This window comes from Oncorhynchus masou, chromosome 31 (genome assembly GCF_036934945.1).
Source record: "Oncorhynchus masou masou isolate Uvic2021 chromosome 31, UVic_Omas_1.1, whole genome shotgun sequence".
In the NCBI taxonomy this organism is placed as follows: Eukaryota; Metazoa; Chordata; class Actinopteri; order Salmoniformes; family Salmonidae; genus Oncorhynchus; species Oncorhynchus masou.
In genome coordinates this window covers 9,433,886-9,456,851 of record NC_088242.1, presented here as the reverse complement: position 1 = coordinate 9,456,851, position 22,966 = coordinate 9,433,886, and the positions used below count along the sequence as shown (strand labels likewise).

At 44.2% G+C, this 22,966-nt stretch overlaps 1 protein-coding gene across 2 annotated transcripts in view; it reads left to right on the top strand.

The window, feature by feature from the left end:
- Positions 1-22,966, top strand: part of LOC135523399 (brain-specific angiogenesis inhibitor 1-associated protein 2-like) — a 95,720-nt gene that overhangs the window by 15,962 nt on the left and 56,792 nt on the right. Inside the window, exons 2-3 of one of the 2 annotated variants that reach the window (XM_064950042.1) lie at positions 13,953-14,028; positions 20,479-20,565. In XM_064950042.1, the coding sequence (XP_064806114.1) occupies positions 13,953-14,028; positions 20,479-20,565 (163 nt within the window). The remainder of the gene's footprint in view (positions 1-13,952; positions 14,029-20,478; positions 20,566-22,966) is intronic. The other variant, XM_064950043.1, reaches the window with a different exon arrangement.

Sequence of the window (22,966 nt, the reverse complement as noted above, 5' to 3'; positions counted from 1 at the left end):
TGTTGGGAAACTCCTAGTTTACAGGCTCCATCAGGCCTGAAATTCACATTATACTGGCTTGCAGGGTGATATTTAAATCCTATTGGAATCCACCCGGAGACGGGATATCCAACAAGTGGACTTTTATTTTTTTTATCACCCGCAACCTGCATTCAGAATGACTGTCAGTGTAGGGGAAATACTGAGTCTACCTCCAATCATCTAAACTGGAACAACCATCTCAGTAATGGGTGCAAGTCCAACTACTAACAGATTGGTGCAAGTCCAACTGCTAACAGATTGGTTTAGTTTAGGAAAATGTGCTGTATGCTATTTATCTTTGTAACATAACGTTTATCAATCAATGTACATGCTGAAAACAGACATTTTAAAATAAACAATTCTGAAAATCACCCTGCAATAGAGCATGCTGGGAAATATATGGTTCTATGTAGAACACTTCTTGCCTTCCAAAGAGTCAAAGAACACTTTCTTCCAAAAACAATATTAAAAGTTATAGGTATAGCTCTAGGTATAACCCTTAGGCCAGAGTTGACTAAGGGAGGAGAAGGTTGGAGAGCTGGTGGTTTATCGGGGGGGGGTACCAGAAGAGACATCCTTTTCTATCCTTCCGTCTTGAAATTGCTGTGTGGGTTCTGGTTGTAATTAGATGAGAGAAACAGAACTGTGGAAGTGTGTGTGTAACTGCCTCCCTCCCGCAGGTAGCTTTTAGACTGACATTTGAGAGAGAGAAGAGATGAGGGGGGAAGAGAGACTGACAGGAGGGGGTTGTTTCTGTGTGCAGGAACGGCCTGAACTGTCTCTCTCACATGATGAGTTAATGGTGATGATTCCACCTCATTTCAGCTTCCTAATGAGACATTGACCTTGGGCATAGCTTCAGGTCTCTAGTGGTACGAGCCACACTGTGTGGAATAGAGATGAGGTGCCAGGTTGCAGGGGGATTTCCCACATTTCCAAATATGGCTACGGAAGTGCCTCCTCTCCCTGGCTGGAGTGGGTTGCACCACCGTGTGAGTCTGCACACAGATAACAGCTCATCTGAAAGGCAAATGGGCCACACACACGCACTGAATTGCCCTCCCTTGAGGACACTCGGGCATGGCAGTGTTGACCCAATAATTGACAGGGGCTTAGCGGAGGCATGTAATGCAGTGCCAGACCGCAGTTTCACAGGGCCCCCGTAAGGTCTGAGAAAGGGCCCCCCCTACTATATATATTTTTTTTATTATATATATATATATATATATATATATATATATCTATTATATTTATTTTATTTATTATTTTTTTGGGGGGGGGTCAATGGCTTGCTTACTACAATTACCCACATTTTACCATGGAGCAAAGATGACAAATTTGTAGTTTTATAGCTAATTTCATACTATTCTAAACATTTTATAATGAGGTTGAGGTTTTTGTATTTTTAAGTGAAATTTCCTTCAATTCTACACTGCCATAGAGTGGAGAGGGAAAATTAGCAGTTTTCTAGCTAATCTCATGCTATGTTGCAATGAGGCTGAGAGAATGTATCATTTTGAAAGCAAATTTCCTGCTTTTCTACACATTTTTCCTGGAGGCTGCTTGACAATGTTTGTTTACAGCAAATGTTGTAATTCTAAACATTTTTTGCCATAGCATATGAACATATGTAATGTCCACTTAGAGGAGATGGAAGGGGGGAATAACATCAGAGATGGACCAGGGGAATTGAAGAATAGCCTGATTTCTGTGCTGCATGGGTGAATTTCTAATGCAGTCTCTAGCATTTGGCAATTATGGTCAGCATCCGTGCTCATTCAAATTCTTCAGAGCTGCCATTGTGTGTGTGTGTGTGTGTGTGTGTGTGTTCAGCTGGAGGCTTCCTTGCAGTCTGATGGAACAAGACACGTGGGTACTGGGTAGTAAATTGCTTTTGAATGTGTGAGATGTGTTTGTGGTAGCTGACTTATTTTCTTGTGTACATTCAGAAAGTATTCAGACCCCTTGACTTTCTTTCCACATGTTAAGTTACAGCCTTATTCTAAAATTGATTTTAAAATATTTTATGAGGAAAACAATGCCCCATACTGACAAAGCAGTTTTTTTTTTAACGTTTTAGCAAATGTATTAAAAACAAATACCTTACTTACATAAGTATTCAGACCCTTTGTGATACGACTTGGTTGAAGGAAATATCCGTAGAGCTCTAGGTCAAGGATTGTGTCGAGGCACAGATCTGGGGGAAGGGTACCAAAACATTTCTGCAGCATTGGCGGTACCCAAGAACACACAGGCCTCCATCATTCTTAAATGGAAGAAGTTTGGAACCACCAAGACTCTTCCTAGAGCTGGCTACCCGGCCAAACTGAGCAATCGGAGGAGAAGGGCCTTAGGTGATCAAGAGCCTGATGGTCACTCTGAAAGGGATCTAGAGTTCCTTTTGTGGAGATGGGACAACCTTCCAGAAGGACAACCAACTCTACCAATCAGGCCTTTATGGTAGAGTGGCCAGACGAAAGCCACTTCAGTAAAAGCCCGCTTGGAGTTTGCCAAAAGGCTCCTAAAGGACTCTCAGACCATGAGAAACAAGATTCTCTGGTCTGATGAAAACAAGATTGAACTCTTTACCTTGAATGCCAAGTGTCACATCTGGAGGATACCTGGCACCATCCATATGGTAAAGCATGGTAGTGGCAGCATTGTGGAGATGTTTTTCAGCGGCAGGGACTGGGAGACTAGTCTGAGGGAACGATGAACGGAGCAAAGTACAGATCCTTGATGAAAACCTGCTCCAGCACCCTCAGGACCTCAGACTGGGGGCGACGGTTCACCTTCCAACAGGACAACGATCCTAAGCACACAGCCAAGACAACACAGGAGTGGCTATGGGACACGTCTCTGAATGTCCTTGAGTGGCCCAGCCAGAGCCCGGATTTGAACCCGATCAAACATCTCTGGAGAGACCTGAAAATAGCTGTGCAGCGACGCTGTCAGGTTGGATGGGGAGCGCTTGAGAGGATCTGCAGATAAGAGTGGGAGAAACTCCCTGAATACAGGTGTGCCAAGCTTGAAGCGTCATACCCAAGAAGACTTGAGGCTCTAATCTCTGACAAAGGTGTTTCAACAAAATACTGAGTGAAGGGCCTGAATACTTTTATGTAAAATGTGATATTTTTTTTTCTTCTAAATTTGCAAACATTTTATATATAAAAAAAAACGTTTTTGTTTCGTCATTATGGGGTATTTTGTGTAGATTTGATGAGGGGGAAAAACAATTGAATCAATTTTAGAATAGGACTAATGTAATAAATTTGAAGAAGTCAAAGGGACTGAATACTTTCAGTACACACTGCATATTCTACTACTGGACTGCTATATTCAGGGATGGTGTTGGTGGAGGCATATAGGATGTTGGGTGATTTGATATTAAGTATGATACAAAAAGAGGACATTGAGAACCATGGGACAGACTGGGTCACCTTGATAGCTGGCAGCAGGGTAGTAAAATCCATACGCCATCCGAGTTAGACCCTCTTAGTTGGCATGGAGACCAGATGACCACAGACTTCCTGCCATTCCATATCCCTCCACACCTGAATACTGTAATCAGGTGTAACCTTGACATTTTCAGGTGTGTGTGTGTGTGTGTGGTGTGTGTGTGTGTGTGTGTGTGTGTGTGTGTACACACACAAATATTTATCTTTTCCAAATAGCAGCCCAGCACAAGGAGAACATTAGAGGACGTATGAAGTTGACCCAATAATTCAACTTCTAATTCAACCTGTGAATGTCATGGTTTCTGCTCTCATGTGTGATCACTCACCCACAACTGAACTAAAGGGTCATGGTCTGTCTTTATTTATATATGTTCTGCCAGTCTCTCTAGCTAGCTACTGTAGTTTGTTTGGCAGGGTATGACGCAGCAGGGCTGAATGAGCCACATGGCCACGTTGACTTTTAATTTGCACCCCCTCCACGAGATGACACTGGTGGTGTTAATGCACGACCGACGGCGAGTCACGGCGCGCACACTTACACCCCTCATCCCTCATGTCTTTTAAAAAGGACAGGTCAGTGTTCTCGGAAAGGATATTGTTATTAGCATTATTTCAACCAGAGCTGGATCCCTCAGGTATGTGTCTGCGTGGCCCCTGTGGTGTGTATGTGACTTGATATTGACCTTTTCAATTACACTTGTCATACTGTAATTGCTCCAGTCGGATCAAACAACGTTTTTTTTCTCCCCCTCCTCTCTATCCCTGCTACGGTAGCCTTCCCTTATTAGCCTCCTTCACAATATTTGATTGGTTAGATTTTGGAAAAATCCACTGAGATCACTGGGAATTCAGCCCCAGACAACAGTTTTCAGTCAGTCCCTTATCTAATCAAAGACGCAGTACTAACACACAAACACCTTGAACTTCATTTCACATGTGCTCGACCCCTCACTTTCCCAGAAAGTTGCCTTGGGTTCAGTCAGGCTAGGGAGATGTTCCAACTCCACACATTTTGTAGATAAATATTTCACATACTGGCATTGCTGCACCAACAAGCATGTCTATGTGACCGAAACTAACATCGTACTGGATGTTCCAGCGTACTATTGGTGTATCCCAAATGGCACCCTGTGGGCCCTGGACAAAAAGTAGAGCACTATATAGAGAATGGGGTTCCATGTGGGACACAGCCCATGTTTGAGTGTGCATGGGTCTCCATCCTGTTCCCAGCTGAAATGCTGTCGCAGGGAAACCGGCTTTGCTCATCTCCTTGGAGCAGCTTTGAAGCACTGATGCTTCGCCAAGCAGACTGGAACCACCGTGTGTGTGTGTGTGTGTGCGCGTTAATCTCTGAAATGTAAGATGTGACTAAGGCATTTGTTGAAAACCATGTTGTGCACTCTTTGAATTGCAATTTAATTCAACCTATTTCAATAAGCATGGATTCATGTCTTAGTGACAAACAATGAAAGCAATATAACAGTAGAAATATTAACCTCATGGGCAGTAATGTTCACCCCGTCCAGAGTGTCCCGGGCAGTAATGTTTACCCCGTAATCACATTTATATTCTGTCTCTCACACACACACACACACCACATGCATACTCATGCATGCAGACCCACACAGTGACATGGGGTGTTTTTATCTCTGGTCCTGTGTGAAGCCTCTGGGTATCTCCTTCCCTCTTAACCCCTCTCTTGATTTAAGCTGGAACAGAATCTCTCTTCCATTTCCTTTGATGAAAATGGGAACATTTCCTACTGAACAATTCTGAGTATTATGAGGGACAAGATTAGTATATTGTATTTTTATATGTTGGTAATCATTTTAAGAATCCATTTCCGTTTTTCATGAGGCTCGATAGATCTATGTTCGCTCTGTATTTGAATTAGCTTGAATGATTTTTAAAGACGAGGCTACATTTTTAAGTACATGGTTACAGCAGACGAGTCCAAGGAGCCACCTGCGAACATAAGGCTTCCTCTCCCTAAAGCTTTGTGTGACTCTGTACATTCATCTCTTCCTTCTCCCAATTCACCAGTCAAATATTGACTTGGTGAATGTGAGCGTGTGTGTGTGTGTGTGTGTAGTTAAAATCTGTTTGAGTCCTGCTGATTTTGAGACGACTTGTGTTGCTGATTTTGAGACGACTTGTGTTGCTGATTTTGAATTAAGATCAGACAATGTGACATGTTAATCATTTACCTAGTCCTTAACTGTGTGTGTGTGTGTGTGTGTGTGTGTGTGTGTGTGTGTGTGTCACCGGTGATCGGGAAACTCCTTCCGCCATTAGCTAGGTCCCTTATTACCATATTCGAGGGCCACTGATGATGATTAGCGGGAGCCTGTAATTTTTATTGGTGTGGGACTGGAGATAATCAGGTGAGACTGGCTCTCTGGGCTAATGGTGTGTGTGTGTGAAGACTGCAGTAGAGGAACGGTTAATGAACGTTCCTACTTCAGGTGATCTTTTACACAAGATTTATTTTTATTTTTTATATACATAGATGAATCAACAAACCATTTAACCGTTTAACTAGGCAGACTTTGGTGCCGGATGATTGCAGCCTGTGTAAGCGCGAACGGAGCGTTTTGTCCATGTTTGCGTGTCTACATAAGGGAATTTGGTTGTGTGTTTTACCCTACTACTTTAGAAACCTGCTGGCCCCAGCAGCAGCATCTTCTCAATGTGGCACATGAGACTAGACCTGTCTGATGGTAGTTGCATATCTCGCACACACCGTAGTGATCGTCATCTGACGGCTGTTTTTATTCAGCGTGTATAAATACATGGGTCTCTCTCTCTCTCTCTCTTCATCTCTCTCTTCTCCTCATCTGTCTCTCTCTCTCTCTCCTCCTCATCTGTCTCTCTCTCTCTCCTCCTCATCTGTCTCCCTGGTGTATTCAGGATGATTACAATGGCTGGATAGGTTCCAGTGAATGAGTTTGTTTCGTAGTTAATGCTGCCTTATATAACAACACATACACACAGAGGGGTAGGCGGAAGCTAGGGGGAGGGGAGTGGGGGAGAGACAGACAGACAGGGCTATAAATAGGTTGGTCCCAAGGAAACCCTAAAAGCAAACTCGAGCCCATTTCTCTCTTTTGTGTGTATGTGTACATGTGTGGATTTCTTCCCTGACTAACAGTGTAGAGACAAAGAATCAGTTCATCTGCGACAGAAGAACGCTCATAAAATATGTATTTACTGTGCTTATATTTGTTTCTATAAACAACTTGTGCTTGCTTGTCCTCAGCATATTACATCAAATCTAGCATTTTTTTTATACATTTAAATTAAACATAAGTGATGCACATCAATGCATTTCACAACTTCCTCTCTTTAAACATTTATATATCCTGTATATACATCCTCCCTCTCCCTCCTCTCTTTAAACATCTCTCACAGCAGATCTATCCTGTATTTACGTCCTCCCTTCCTGCAGATGGTATATCCTGTATTTACGTCCTCCCTTCCTGCAGATGGTATATCCTGTATTTACGTCCTCCCTCCCTCCCTGTCCTTCCCCTGCCTTGTTGCACTTCTGTTTTTGAAGTCATCTTAAAGTTACAAGCGTCAAGGTGACCTAGAGCCAGCCAGTTGGTACAGACATTAGTAGGCATCCCTCATGCCATGTCTCTCAACATCATAAAGCACACCATTACCAAGAGACTAGAGATGCCCTTCAGTGTCTGACAGCTCTGTCAGGAAAAGGTTAAAGGACAAAGTAGAAGAGAGGAACTCCTCCCACACACAGAGTGAGAGTTCCAGGATATAGAGGTTGGCTGGACACCTGGTTGGAATTGGAGGGTGGTTTTATGCCCTGGGGCAGGGTGATTTGGTTACCATATCGACCCTGTTCCCTCACTCTCTATCTGCACCTGGGCAGCACACAGATGAGCACCTGGGCAGCACACAGATGAGCACCTGGGCAGCACACAGATGAGCACCTGGGCAGCACACAGATGAGACCCTGGGCAGCACACAGATGAGACCCTGGGCAGCACACAGATGAGACCCTGGGCAGCACACAGATGAGCACCTGGGCAGCACACAGATGAGACCCTGGGCAGCACACAGATGAGACCCTGGGCAGCACACAGATGAGCACCTGGGCAGCACACAGATGTAAATGCTTGTGCACTTGTCACAGCCATATTTGGAAAAAAGGGTTAGTCCATAATATGGCAAGAACTGCTCACATAAGAAAAGAGAAATGACAGTGCATCATTATTTTAAGACATTAAATTATCTGGATTGACCGACATTCAAGTACGTTGAAAGTTTCAAGTCGCAAAAAACATCAAGCGTAATGATGACCCTGGCTCTCGTGAAGACTGACACACAAAAGGAAGACCCAGAGTTCCCTCTGCTGCAGAGGATAAGTTCACTAGAGTTAATAGACAATTCTTAACGTCAACTGTTCAGAGGAGACTGTGTGAATCAGGCCTTCATGGTGGAATTGTTGCAAAGAAACCACTACTAAAGGACACCAATGGCTCCAACTTCTGTGTCTTTGTGAGATGCAGAGAAGGTGAAAGAATGATCTCCGCATTTGTTGTTCCCACTGTGAAGCATGGAGGTGTGATGGTGTTTAGGTGCTTTGCTGGTGACACTGTGATTTATTTAGAATTCAAGGTCACACTTAACCAGCATGTCTACCACAGCATTCTGCAGCGATACGCCATCCTATCTGATTTGTGCTTAGTCCCACTATCATTTGTGTATATATACCTCCAGGCTGTGTAAGGGCTATTTGACGAAGGAGAGTGATTGAGTGCTGCATCAGATGACCTGGCCTCCACAGTCACCTGACCTCAACACAATTTTACAATCGTCTATGTATGCCTCAGTGTTTCCGTTGGGAAAATATGGCGCTGTTCAACATAACCGGTAGAGAGTAGTCCTAGGCTACTGAGTGAAGAGCTAAATAATCCTAACATTTCCACAACCTAATTTGTAGGTAAACCAATACCCCAAAAATTCAAACTTGATTAATTCATCAAGATCAGTCCCCATGCTTGTCTCAGAGCAGTGGGAAATGGTGCTGAAATAGTTGACCACACGTGGGTTGTCTATTCTTCAAATCCTATTGTAACAATTGGATGTGTTTCGTTAGCCTACTTTATTCCAATATTTCTGTCATTTAGTGATATGTATTGCCATAGTAATTCATTGTGGATCCATCCAGATGTGATTGGAAAAGGGTGCATTTGGTGGGCTATGCAATAGATGGGAGAAGTGACATGCCTCACAAACAACTATTTAATACATTTTAATGTCCCTGAACTCGGCCAGACTAGTGTCCTGCTGATAGCCCATCAAGGGTGGATGTCTTCTTTAGTATTCTTAAGAACACCAGCACAGAAGAGAAAGGACTCTTGAATAATTCAACAATGTGTGTTATTTTTTTTGACCTTTTTTATTTAACTAGGCAAATCAGTTAAGAACACTTTTATTTACAATGACGACCTAGGAACAGTGGGTTAACTGCCTTGTTCAGGGGCAGAATGACAGATTTTTACCTTGTCAGCTCGGGGATTCGATCTAACAACCTTTTGGTTACTGACCCAACCACTAGGCTGCCTGCCGTCCCATAAATAAATTGCAACATGTTCGGCTAAAGCGATTTGAATGCACAAATGCATTTGACTCTTTTTAATATTGTCCATCAACCAAAGACCGCATCTACCGTGGTAGAAATGTTATTGAATTCGATTAAAAACAATGCACATGTTTATTAGGCTACTGTGTAGTGTCTTTTTTTTATACAACCGTCCTTGATCTCCTTCTCGGCAAGAGTCTATTGTCCTGCTAATTGCTCATGTGCGAATTTCTTTTTTTTTATTCCAATGTATTGGAATTACTGTATTAATTACAGTAATTTACTGTTCTCGGAGTGGAAACGTTGCAGAGTTCACAACTTGTGAAAAGTGTAGCATCTACAGTGGTACAAAATATATTATTGAATTAGATTTTTTAAACTTTATTAGGCTACTGTGCAGTTTGACAAAAACCAACAGGACAATGAGATGTTTACTGTAACATCCTTAAGGGAGAGCCATGTCCAGATTTTTCTCAATGACATCAAGCACTCATTAACTCTGGACATAAACCTTTGAGACTGAGTATTAATGATGTACACTTGGAGGTTCACTGGTGAAGTGCAACTAAGATGTAGTTGAAATAAACATCTGCATTTTGAGTCCATTTAAAAAAAATCATATTTATTAACGAAAGCATAAAGATGTTGTGGAACAAATATTGTATATGTGTGTTACAGCGTCGTCTGACAAAGTATGAAGAAAAGTGAGTGTGAAATTGCTTTGAAATTTTGCGGTTGCGTGAGGTTTGGCGATCACAGAATCCGTAGGATATTAAACACTCAAATAGGCAACAGAAGCAGGAACAGCATAGGGGTTGAGTGACTCACTCATTCCTGGCTTATGTTAAAAATAAGTTCTATTAATTAAAACGGAGTCTGGTGCTCTAATGTGTGGGTAGGTCACTAGGAGTAAACGGATACTGGACTGCAGTCTGGAGTTTAATGATGAAGCAGAGTATACATGTGGTCTGAGTACACAGGGAAACCTGGTCTCTGAGTTTCACAAAATTGTACCAAACGGACCAGTTCGTAGCTGGCTACTTCACCAATCTTTTATACATTCTCCAGAACATGAATATTGTTCAGTTCTCAAGTTCTGTGAGGTGGAAGAAATTCCTTTGTTCTCTCTATGAAAACTCTCTCTCTCTCTCTCTCTCTCGCTCTCTCTCTCTCTCTCTCTACTGTCTGGCCATGAGAAAGAATCTCCTCCAGGAATTAATGACCTGCCAAACAGCCAAACAGCAACCTGGGTGTAAGAGAGAGAGAGCGAGAGGGAGGGAGAGAGGTGGGGGGTGGGGTGCTCACTGTACCCAAAGAGGGTAACATCATGACAACTGCCAGCTAATTGTTTTATTACTTGATGCAGGACTCTAGTGGCAGAGAAGAGACTCTCGGACTGAAACGCTCACACATCCATTAATTAACGAAAATATAGTCATAACCCATAATGACAAAGCAAAAATAGGTTTTTAGAAATTTTTGCTAATTTATCTAACATTTTTAAACAAATTCCTTGTTTACATAAGTATTCAGACCCTTTGCTATGAGACTTAAAATTGAGTTGAGGTGCATCCTGATTCCATTGATCATCCTTGAAGTTTCTACAACTTGATTGGAGTCCACCTGTGGTAAAGTCAATTGATTGGACATGATTTGTCAAGGCCCACACCTGTCTATATAAGGTCCCACAGTTGACAGTGCATGTCAAAGCAAAAACCAAGCCATGAGGTCAAAGGCCTTGTCCATAGAGCTCTGAGACGGGATTGTTCTGTGGCACCGATCTGGGGAAGGGTACCAAAACTTTTCTGCAGCATTGAAGGTCCCCAAGAACATAGTGGCCTCCATTCTTAAATGGAAGAAGTTTGGAACCACTAAGACTCTTCCGAGAGCTGGCCGCCTGGCCAAACTGAGAAATCGGGAGAAGGGCCTTGGTCAGGGAGGTGAGATGGGAGAACCTTCCAGAAAGACTACCATCTCTATAGTGCTCCACCAATCAGGCCTTTTTTTGTGGTAGAGTGGCCAGTTGGAAGCCACTTCTCAGTAAAAGACACAAGACAGCCTGCTTTGGGTTTGCCTAAAGGAACAAGATTGATCTGATGAAATCAAGATTGAAATCTTTGGCATGAATTCCAAGTGTCACGTCTGGATGAAACCTGGCACCATCCCTACGGTGAAGCATGGTGGTGGCAGCATCATGCTGTGGGGATGTTTTTCAGCGGCAGGGACTGGGAGACTAGTCAGGGTTGAGGGAAAGATGATGAGCAAATGATAACCTGCAACGGTTCACCTTCCAACAGGACAATGACCCTAAGCACACAGCCAAGACCATGCAGGAGTGGCTTCAGGACAAGTCTCTGAATGTCCTTGAGTGGCCCAGCCAGAGCCCGATCGAACATCTCTGGAGAGACCTGAAAATGGCTGTGCATCGACACTCCCAATCTGATCTAACAGAGCTTGAGAGGATCTGCAGAGAAGAATGGTAGAAACTCCCAAACTACAGGTGTGTCAAGCTTGTAGCATCATACCCAAGAAGACTCAAGGCTGTAATCGCTGCCAAAGGTGCTTCATCTAAAGACTGAGTAAAATACCTAAACTTACTGAGTACTTATGTAAATGTGATATTCCTTTAACAAAAAAATTGTAATACATTTGCAAAACAAACTGTTTTTGCTTTGTCATTATGGGTTATTGTTTGGCGAGGGGGGGGGGGGGACAATTGAATACAGTTTAGAATAAGGCTATAACTTAACTGTAAATGTGGCAAAAGTCAAGGGGTCTTAATACTTTCCAAATGCACTGTATCTACGTGTGTATATAATATATATACACACACATACACTGTGTATATATGTATATGTATATATGTATATGTATATATGTGTATATGTGTATATGTATATGTATGTATATATATGTATATGTATGTATATATGTATGTATGTGTATATATGTGTATATATGTGTATATGTATATATGTGTATATGTATGTATGTATATATATATGTATATGTATGTATATATATATGTATATGTATGTATGTATGTATGTATGTGTGTGGACAATGCTTCAAATTTCTTTCCTGCTTGAGCTGCCCCGGTCAACTCTTAAGTGCTGGTTGTTGTGAAGCGTAAACGTCTAGGAGCAATATTGGCTCAGCCGCGAAGTGGTAAGCCACACAAGCGGACTGAACTGGTCCGCCGAGTGCTGAAGCATGTAGTGTGTAAATATCGTCTGTCCTCGGTTGCAACACTCACTACCGAGTTCCTGTCTGGAAGCAACGTCAGCACGAGAACTGTTAGAAACCCATTTCATGAAGCTGCTGACTATGGCAGCACACAAGCCTACGATCACCAGTGAAAGGACATCTTAACACTACAGGATACAATGACATTCTAGATGATTCTGTGCTTCCAACTTTTTGGCAACAGTTTGGGGAAGGCCCTTTCCTGTTTCAGCATGACAATGCCCCTGTGCACAAAGTGAGGTCCATAGAGATTTTTTTTTTTTTAAATCGGTGTGGAAGAACTTTACTGGCCTGCACAGAGCCCTGACCTCAACCCAATCGAACACCTTTGGGATGAATTGGACCGGCGACTGCGAGCCAGGCCTAATCGCCCAACACCAGTGCCCGACGTCGCTAATGCTCTTGTGGCTGAATGGAAGCAAGTCCCCCCCCCCCCCCTCCCCCTCCCAAGCAATGTTCCAACATGTGGATGAGATGTTCAACGGGCAGGTGTCACATACATACTTTTGGAAATGTAGTGTATAATCCTATTTTCTCATTGTCTCAACTTCAGTTCTAGTAATGGTGATATTGTAATGTAGTATTATTATTATACCCAACCAAGCCACCTGAATTCCCTCCAGCAGACATTATACCCACAGTTAGATGCTTATATTCATTATCAACCCCCTGCTGTGGCCAGCTAGCACCACGCTAGCACCACGCTCAAGCCAACCAAGCCACCTGAATCCCCTCCAGCAGACATTATACCCACAGTTAGATGCTTATATTCATTATCAACCCCCTGCTGTGGCCAGCTAGCACCACGCTAGCACCACGCTCAAGCCAACCAAGCCACCTGAATCCCCTCCAGCAGACATTATACCCACAGTTAGATGCCTTATATTCATTATCAACCCCCTGCTGTGGCCAGCTAGCACCACGCTAGCACCACGCTCAAGCCAACCAAGCCACCTGAATTCCCTCCGGCAGACATTATACCCACAGTTAGATGCCTTATATTCATTATCAACCCCCTGCTGTGGCCAGCTAGCACCACGCTAGCACCACGCTCAAGCCAACCAAGCCACCTGAATCCCCTCCAGCAGACATTATACCCACAGTTAGATGCATTATATTCATTATCAACCCCCTGCTGTGGCCAGCTAGCACCACGCTAGCACCACGCTAGCACCATGCTCAAGCCAACTAAGCTAGCGGAATCTCCTCTCCTCTTCTTTCCTGTTTTCGTGTCATCCAATTTTATTCCCCGTCCTTGTTCCCTCATGTCTCTGCATAACCGAAAAAGTAATTAGCACAAACAACATGACCTGAGAGAGACCGAGAGTGAGTGAGAGAGACTGCCTCTTGAGCTTGGCTGCCCGGGCATCAACACCCACATCCCTCTCGCTCCTTCTCTCCTTCACCTGGGTGTGACTGATTCCCATCTACACTCTTGTACCTGATTGGCTAAGCCAAACGAGTTGTGTGCGTGAGTGAGCTGGTAGGAGTCGCGTACTTTGCAGTGTGTGAGCGCCGGTGTGTGTGTGTGAATGCACACCCCGATTAGAGTAGAGCTCTGCTTCTGCTATGCTTATAGCTGCTCAGTCCGACTAAACTGTTTTTATTTCTCTTTTCAGTCCATTATGGAGCAGTTCAACCCGTGCCTGCGGAACTTCGTGGCCATGGGGAAGAGTTACGAGAAGGCCCTATCCAGTGAGTACATCCTCTTCTTCTCCTTTATCTCATCCCCACACTCCCCTCCTGTCCAGAGGACCAGGACCAGGCACTGGCCTGACACTGTCTTGCTGTTTGCTTTTTAGACTCCTGATTTATCTGAACTAGAGAGGAGCTCAGATGCTGGTGAAGTAGCCTGTAGTTCATTTCCTCTTGTAGCCCTTCTGATCTCTTGTAGCCCTTCTGATCTCTTGTAGGACTTCGCTATGAAAGATTCTGCTGGGTGCCCCTACAGAAAAACCACATGATGTTTCACGTGATCACAATGCAAAGTGTTCCCAAAAACACATGATTTTTTTTTCTCTCTCCCCCACGTGAAATCGTGTGCTTTTTCTGTAAGAGATGCTTTCAGTTACATGGACTGATTTTGATATTGTGTTGCGAGGCTCAGGCTGCCTTCCTCATATGTCACCTTCCATGTCCACATCGTGGCCTCCACTTCACCTGCATCCCTCCATGCCGTCTACCTCTGTTTTTATTAGGTTGTTCACGTGTGTGTGTGTGTGAGAGAGAGATACGGTTGAAGGGTGCAGGAGGACAACCATTTTGAGCGGGGGGAGGTCAGGTGGAGCTAAGAATAAAAATGGCCCCATAAAAGAACCCGAATTGGTATTGAGGAGGGAGATGGAGAGAAAAAGACATTGGAGATGCAGACTCTTGTTTCTTCTATCAATGGTAAAGGAGCATAAACCTATTCTTTTCATCAGTGTCACATGGTCTTACATGAGGTTCAGACGGAACCCGGAATGCTTCTATTAGAATATTCCGTGCATTCTGCTTAGATCGGACATTTCAATTGACTTTTTTTCCTTACCACCATTTTGCTTTATGAACCATGTTCTCTGAGACGGACTCCCTGTCATATGTGGTATGCATACCAACCAGCATACCACCCTGTATACCACTGCTGGCTTGCTTCTGAAGCTAAGCAGCGTTGGTCCGGGTGAGTCCCTGGATGGGAGACCAGATGCTGCTGGAAGTGGTGTTGGAGGGCCAGTAGGAGGCACTCTTTCCGCTGGTCTAAAAAATATCCCAATGCCCCAAAGCAGTGATTGGGGAAACTGCCCTGTGCAGGGTGCTGTCTTTCGGATGGGCCGTTAAACGGGTGTCCTGACTCTGAGGTCATTAAAGATCATTTGGTACTTATCGTAGGGGTGTTAACCCCGGTGTCCTGGCTAAATTCCCAATCTGGCTCTCAAACCATCACGGTCACTTAATAATCCCCAGTTTACAATTGGCTCATTCATCCCCCTCCTCTCCCCTGTAACTATTCCCCAGGTCGTTGCTGTAAATGAGAACGTGTTCTCAGTCAACTTACCTAGTAAAATTACGGATAAATAAATGTGTTGACCTAATAAATATCTATCTTATCCATCTATAGACACACAGTATCGAGCTTGTCCAGCACTGTGGAGGTATAGGAGAACGTGTATACTACTGTATCTGGCATGTGGCAGTCCATCGGGGTGTTTGGCCAGAAACCGAAAGGTTGCTAGTTCGAATCCGAGCCAATTAGGTTTAAAAAAAAAAAAAATGGTTGCGCTGCCATTGAGCAAGGCACTTAACCCTAATTGCTCCCAGGTCACTGTCAATAATGGCGGATCCCTGGTCGTGACCCCACTCTCCGACGGTGTCTCGTGGGGAGTGGGATATGCAAAACAGACATTTCCATTTCACACCACACACGGTATAGGACATGAAAAAAATAATAATAATTAACTGCCCCCCCTCCCCTACCCCCCACCCATGTTTTCTGAGAATTGTTGCAGACTGTAAAAAAAATAACAGCTTCGCACAGCTGTCAAGTTGCCTGGATGTCCTTTGGGGGGGGGCATTTTTGGTACACACGGGGAAACTGTTGAGCTTGAAAAACCTAGCAGCTTTGTAGTTCTTGACACAAACCGGTGTGCCTGGCATCTACGACCATAACATGTTCAAAGGCTCTTAAATCTATTGTCTTGTCCATTCAACCGCTGAATAACAGACATACACAATCGATGTCTCAAAGGTTAAAAATATAATGTTTTAGCCGTCTCTTCCCCTTCATCTACACTGATTTGAAGTGGATTTAACACGTGATGTCAATAAGGGATCATAGCTTTCACCTGGATTCACCTGGTCAGTCAGTCATGGAAAGAGCAGGTGTTCCTATTGTTTCGTATAGGCAGTGTATGCGATCGTATACAAATGTACAAATGTATGAAATGATTGCTTTTGGTCAAATATTGTATCCGGCTTCTTGCAGTCAATTATGTTCCGGGTCCCTGACCATCAGTTCGAGAGAGAAAAATCACCCCGAGGCTGAACCTCGTTGATGCTCCATGCTGTGCAGGGTTCACACTTGTACATGTTTGAAACAGGACACATGTGAGCACCCACTATTTGATATTTTTATGAACATCCATTTTTAATAAGGATTTCTTGTTGAAATACAGTTCAGTTGAATAGAATGGTGGGGAATTGGACATGCTGCACTATGAATCTATGGTAGACCGGGAAAGCAAGTCCTACACAGTGTCTCCTCAGCCATGTCTCTAATGTAGTAGTGTCTCCAGCTGTAGGTTACTGGTCTCTAATGTAGGAGCAGGCAAAGAGGGTGAGCGAGAGAAAGGACTGGAGAGGGAGAGATAGACATGCAGGAAATATGAATCTCTAAGGACCAATAAAGGAGGACTCGGTGTTGTCTGATAAGAATAAAAATAGCTACACAGCTCCAGGATTGAAAAATTAAACTTCTTCATTGCAGATCAGGCGCAGAACTGAGGTTCTGGCTTCGGCTGCCGTTGCAAAGGCAAAGGGCACAGCCAGCATTCAAATCACCACAGGGTGCCTCGTGGGCCTCAACACTAACTGGAATTGTAAATATGCCAGTTCTGCCTCTGCTCTTAGGAGAAGAAAGGGAACCCATAAATTGCAACAGGGAACAAGGAGTGGTGCTTGGCTGGACTTGAGGTCCCTGGAGCTTTTGTTGACGAACATAATGATTCGGTATAGGGAGAGAGCTGCCTGCTTCTACACTACCAGTCAAAAGTTTGGACACACTAATCATTTCAAGGGTTTTTCTTTGTTTGTAATATTTTCTACATTTGTAGAATCATAGTGAAGACATCAAAGCTATGAAATAACACACATGGAATCATGTTGTAACCCAAAAAGGGTTAAACAAATCAAAAAGTATTTTATATTTGAGATTCTTCAAAGTAGCCACCCTTTGCCTTGATGACAGCTTTGCACGCTCTTGGCATTCTCTCAACCAGTTTCATGAGGAATGCTTTTCCTTGGAGATGCTGTTTTGTTTGATTTTGGAGGATAGGAGAGTGTGTAGTGGATGCAGGGCTTGAATAGGATGCAATGCTTAGACTGGTATTTAACCAGCTGTTCTGTTTAGTTTGGGGACTGGAGAAGGTGGGGCAATTTCACACAGCACACAACCGTACTGGCATGTTGAATGTAGGGCAATTTCGCACAACCCACAAGGGTATCATGTTGAAGGTGGGGCGGAGAGACATTTCTCAACAGGGACCAGTTGTGTTGTAGAGATGGAGGGGATTCGGAAGGGTGAGGGCTGAATGGATTTTGTAGAGGGGAAGGATGGAGAGGAGAAATGGGGCGAATTTGGAAAAGGAGTTGAAGATGGATGGAGTACTAAATGCATCAAGCTGCGCAGCTGATCTGGTTTACACGGGTTTTACTCCTCAATAGTGTTCAATTTACTTTGGAATAGGTGGGAAGAATGGATGTCTTGTCACCACCTCCATTCTGTAGACCTATCTGCTTCATCAGAGGTGTAATCCTCTTTACTGAACACACACACACACACACACACACACACACACAATCCCCCTGACAGCAGAGCTCTAACGTCTTGTCCCAGTTTTATTTTTTTATTTTACTAGGCAATTCAGTTAAAGAACAAATTCTTATTTTCAATGACGGCCTAGGAACAGTGGGTCAACTGCCTGTTCAGGGGCAGAACGACAGATTTGTACCTTGTCAGCTCAGGGGTTTGAACTTGCAACCTTCCGGTTACTAGTCCAACGCTCTAACTTTACCTGGCCTGCCACACTTCACCGCCCCTCGCTCTATCCTCATTGGCTGGGATTTCTGTGGACATCGCTAAATAGCCCATCCATCCACGCAAGGGTTTACCACACCACACTCTACAATCCATCTGTACCCACTCTCTTATCGCACCTAGACTCAACCAAAGCTGGGCTCAGGAAGATCCGAGTGAGGGTCTCTCTTCCTGGAAGTAATCAGTCAGATTGAACCCCAGCTACAGGGCAGTAGGCTTTAGGTCCTTGGTTCTGGAGGCAAGGGCTGTTTTCAGTTCAGTGACATCAAGACAAAGATTCTGATAAAGGTTGAGAAAGGAAATAATTGATAAAGGAAGGATAACGGGAGGAAGTTGGAGCAGACTGAGGCTTGAGAAACGATCCTCAGAGGAGAGGGGGATAGATGGGATCCTCAGAGGAGAGGGGGACAGATGGGGGGACAGAGAGGGGGATAGATGGAGGGACAGAGATGGGTTCCTCAGAGGAGAGGGGGATAGATGGAGGGACAGAGATGGGTTCCTCAGAGGAGAGGGGGATAGATGGAGGGACAGATGGGTTCCTCAGAGGAGAGGGACAGAGATGGGTTCCTCAGAGGAGAGGGGGATAGATGGAGGGACAGATGGGTTCCTCAGAGGAGAGGGGGATAGATGGAGGGACAGATGGGTTCCTCAGAGGAGAGGGGGATAGATGGAGGGACAGAGATGGGTTCCTCAGAGGAGAGGGGGATAGATGGAGGGACAGAGAGGGGGATAGATGGAGGGACAGAGATGGGTTCCTCAGAGGAGAGGGGGATAGATGGAGGGACAGAGAGGGGGATAGATGGAGGGACAGAGATGGGTTCCTCAGAGGAGAGGGGGATAGATGGAGGGACAGAGATGGGTTCCTCAGAGGAGAGGTGGACAGATGGAGGGACAGAGATGGGATCCTCAGAGGAGAGGGGGATAGATGGAGGGACAGATGGGTTCCTCAGAGGAGAGGGGGATAGATGGAGGGACAGAGATGGGATCCTCAGAGGAGAGGGGGATAGATGGAGGGACAGATGGGTTCCTCAGAGGAGAGGGGGATAGATGGAGGGACAGATGGGTTCCTCAGAGGAGAGGTGGATAGATGGAGGGACAGAGATGGGTTCCTCAGAGGAGAGGTGGAGAGATGGAGGGACAGAGACAGGTTCAAGCCCTTCTGTTGTGTTACACAATCAATTTTGTCTCTTAACTTTGAAGTGGGAAGGAATATTGCTAATGATACAGCAAAGGCTGTTGGGTAGTATTCCCATATGACTGTAGCACTCTATATCACAGGAGGCTGCTGAGAGGAGGATGTCTCACCATAATGACTGGAATGGAATCAATGAAATGGTATCAAACACATGGAAAACATGTTTGATGTGTTTAATACGGTTCTGTTGACTCCATTCCAGCCATCACTATGAGCACGTCCGCCCCAATTAAGGTGAATGGGGACGACAGTGCTCAGTAAAGACAGTTAACCGTTTTAGAACATATTTAAATGGTTTACCATGCAGTGAATCCATATTCAGGATGTATTTTGGGTAACACTTTATTTAACAGCCCGGTTTAAAATGGCACTTACCTAATATTTGAATGTTACGAACTAAGAAACTGTGCAGTAACCGTCCATGTTTAGTATGACTCTGCTTGGTCACATGGTTTAATAAAGCTGTGACACTCCTTATCAATATGGATCAGCTCAAGGTCATACTCAGTCAGCTTCTCGGCCTTCCTCTCGTTGTGACCACCACTCCCTAGACGACTTACCCCTGACCTGGTCTTATTCACCATGACTTCCCATTCACTGCGTCTAGCTACCTGTGGCAGGACTGTGTGGGTGAGCCATGCTTGCTGTGTGTGTAAATTCCCTGGACGGAGACCTGAGTCGCAGAGGTCGTAGGCAGAACGGTCTATCTTGCCTTCCCTGGTCTTTCCTTGCTTTACTTTCTCTGGCCTCTGTTTTCATGTAGTTCTTCTTTTCATTCAGCATCTCTTCTGTCCACCAGTAGTTACTGCACTTTCCTCTCGAGCCACCATTGTTGTTATTTGTAGCATTAGCGCTTTTCATTGTAGCATTAGCGCTTTTCATTGTAGCATTAGCGCTTTTCATTGTCGCCAGTGGTAGCTTGTAGTCTTTTCCATTGTAACTTGAAGTAGCCTTTTACGTAGTAGCCCGTTGTAGCCTTGCTATAGAACTTTCCTTTCTACTTTGTACTAGTCTAGCGCTTTCCATTGAAACCTTTAGCCCCTTCCCTAATTGACTGGGGCTATAGCTATAGGGGAGGGATGCTGGGGTGAAGATTACGTTAATGTCCAATATTTCCACTCCGCCCCTGATCTGACGCCCAATGCTTCCATGTTTCCAGGTGTCACATTTGCTGCAAAGGGCTACTTCGAGGCACTGGTGAGGATGGGAGAGATGGCCAGCGAAAGTCAAGGCTCTAAGGATCTTGGTGAGTCCTCGTTGTTGCAATAGGGGGTTGCAGCACCCCAAGTGGGGTCGAGGGGGGGGTTGCATGGAGACATGCCAGACAGGGCTGGATGGTTGTGGGTGTGAATGGGAATTGATGGTTTGAAAAGGACAAGCAGCCGATGCACCGCCTGAAATTGGATCTACACACACACACACACACACACACACACACACACACACACACACACACACACACACACACACACACACACACACACACACACGCACGCGCGTGTACAGCAAACATGTTGAAACACACTCAAGCAAATCCTGTTGTAGTAGTTTTTTAGTCAGTTATTTTAATACTATGCGATTGGGAAGGAGAGCTTACAGTGTTCTGCATTCACCACTGAGGCAATCACGTCCCCTTACAGTTCATCTCTGATATGGATAAGGATCCTGTTACCAGCTCGTTCATATCGTTCTCTCTCCCTTATGGAAACATTCTGTCTCTGAGACAGGCCCCTTTTGTACTTTGCCTCCGGTCACATACACATTTGAACGTTGATCGTCTGATCTGACCCACAATACGTTAATCACTACTACTAGGCCGCTTGCATAGTTACAAATGTACTAAAACCGTGCTCCAGTCAATTAGTCAGTTTCCAACAGTTTACCTCTTGTTTGTGCCTCAACTTTCTCTGAATTATGCTGTGTAGCGTTTTTTATTTTGTATTGTAGCCCAGAGTAATTAAATATTCAATTACATTTCAAAACATCATCATGCTGCGGATTTTCTTTTCATTCATAACATTCAATAGGGATTATTGGTAATGTTTCTGGACTCTGTAAAGACACTGTTTTGGGGCTGTTGACTTTTCTCTCTTGTCCTTTTTTCAGTCAGAACAGTTTTCACACTGGAACAGCTACAACCTGTGAATGGACCAGTTTGGGTTGTATTGGTCTGTTAGGCTGACGCACACTTAGAGGCGGAGAAAGACGAAGGATGGTGCAGTGGCTTGGGGATAGGGTGTAGAGGGTGGTGATGGTGGGAGGGCAAGGGTCAGATTGGAGGCAAGATGGGGATGTGAAACTGGTAGGATGGTGATGGCAGCAAGTGGTCTCTTCCAATGACATCTGATTGAAATTACTACATTAAGGCTCCAGCATCCCCCACTGCTGTTATCTCTTCAACAGCTTTATGTTTTTATCGATATCTATTAGTTTTTATGGTTGCAGTCATATACATCGGTAAGAAAAAGTATGTGAACCCTTTGGAATGACCTGGATTTCTGCATACATTTGTCATAAAATGTGAACTTATCTTCATTGAAGTCACAACAATAGACAAACACAGCCTGCTTAAACTAATAACACACAAACAATTATATATGTTTTCATGTCTATTGAACACACCGTGTAAACATTCACAGCGCAGGGTGGGGTGGGAAAAGTATTTGAACCCTTGGATTTAATAACTGGTTGACCGTCATTTGGCAGCAATAACCTCAACCAAATGTTTTCTGTGGTTGCGGATCAGACCTGCACAACGGTCAGGAGGAATTTGGTCCATTCCTCTTTAGAAAACTGTTTCAGTTCAGCAATATTCTTGTTTTGTCTGGTGTGAACCGCTCTCTTGAGGTCATGCGACAGCATCTCAATCTCTAACCAACATCTCCAATCTCGTCTCGTTGATTGGACTCCAGGTTAGCTGACTCCTGACTCCAATTAGCTTTTGGAGAAGTCATTAGTCTAGGGGGGGTCACATACTTTTTACAACCTACACTGTGAATGTTTAAATTGTGTATTCAATATAGACAAAAACATTTTGTGTGTTTGACCAATTTAAGCAGAAATCCAGGTAATTCCAAAGAGTTCACAGCTAGCCTATATAGATTCAGCTTCATGTTTTCAGTCAGACCGAGTCACATGTTCGAAGAATGGGACTGTCTCGCCTCCTGAATCTGAGCACTGTGTAGTTAAGACTCACTCACTCAAGTCTGAGGGGAATTTGGATAGCAGACAGCTGTGGCTTGGAGGGAAGAGGTGAGAGGTCAGAGGTGAGAGTCTGAATAATGAATGCTGAGAGCTTTTTTCTTTTCTCCTGTCTTTTTTTTTTTTGGCCTTTCACATTTTGTCTGATGGTTTCATCTCTTCATTCCTCCACTTAGCCTCTCTCTCTCTCTGTGAATACTGATTGAACTGCGTTTGATTGCCTACTCCAATCTGAACCTTTTTCTACCTTTTTACAGTCTGTATTCAGCCTCAGTGACAGTATCTGTGCCGCGATCGGATTCCAACACAGCACTCGGTATTAGTAGCGAAGCCATTCGTTCAGAGGAGGATTTCTTATTACAGACAATAGTATGCTAGAGCAGAAGAACCCATTAATGAGGCTGCTGGTTTAATTAATGCTACATCCCAGTGACCTCATCTTAAAC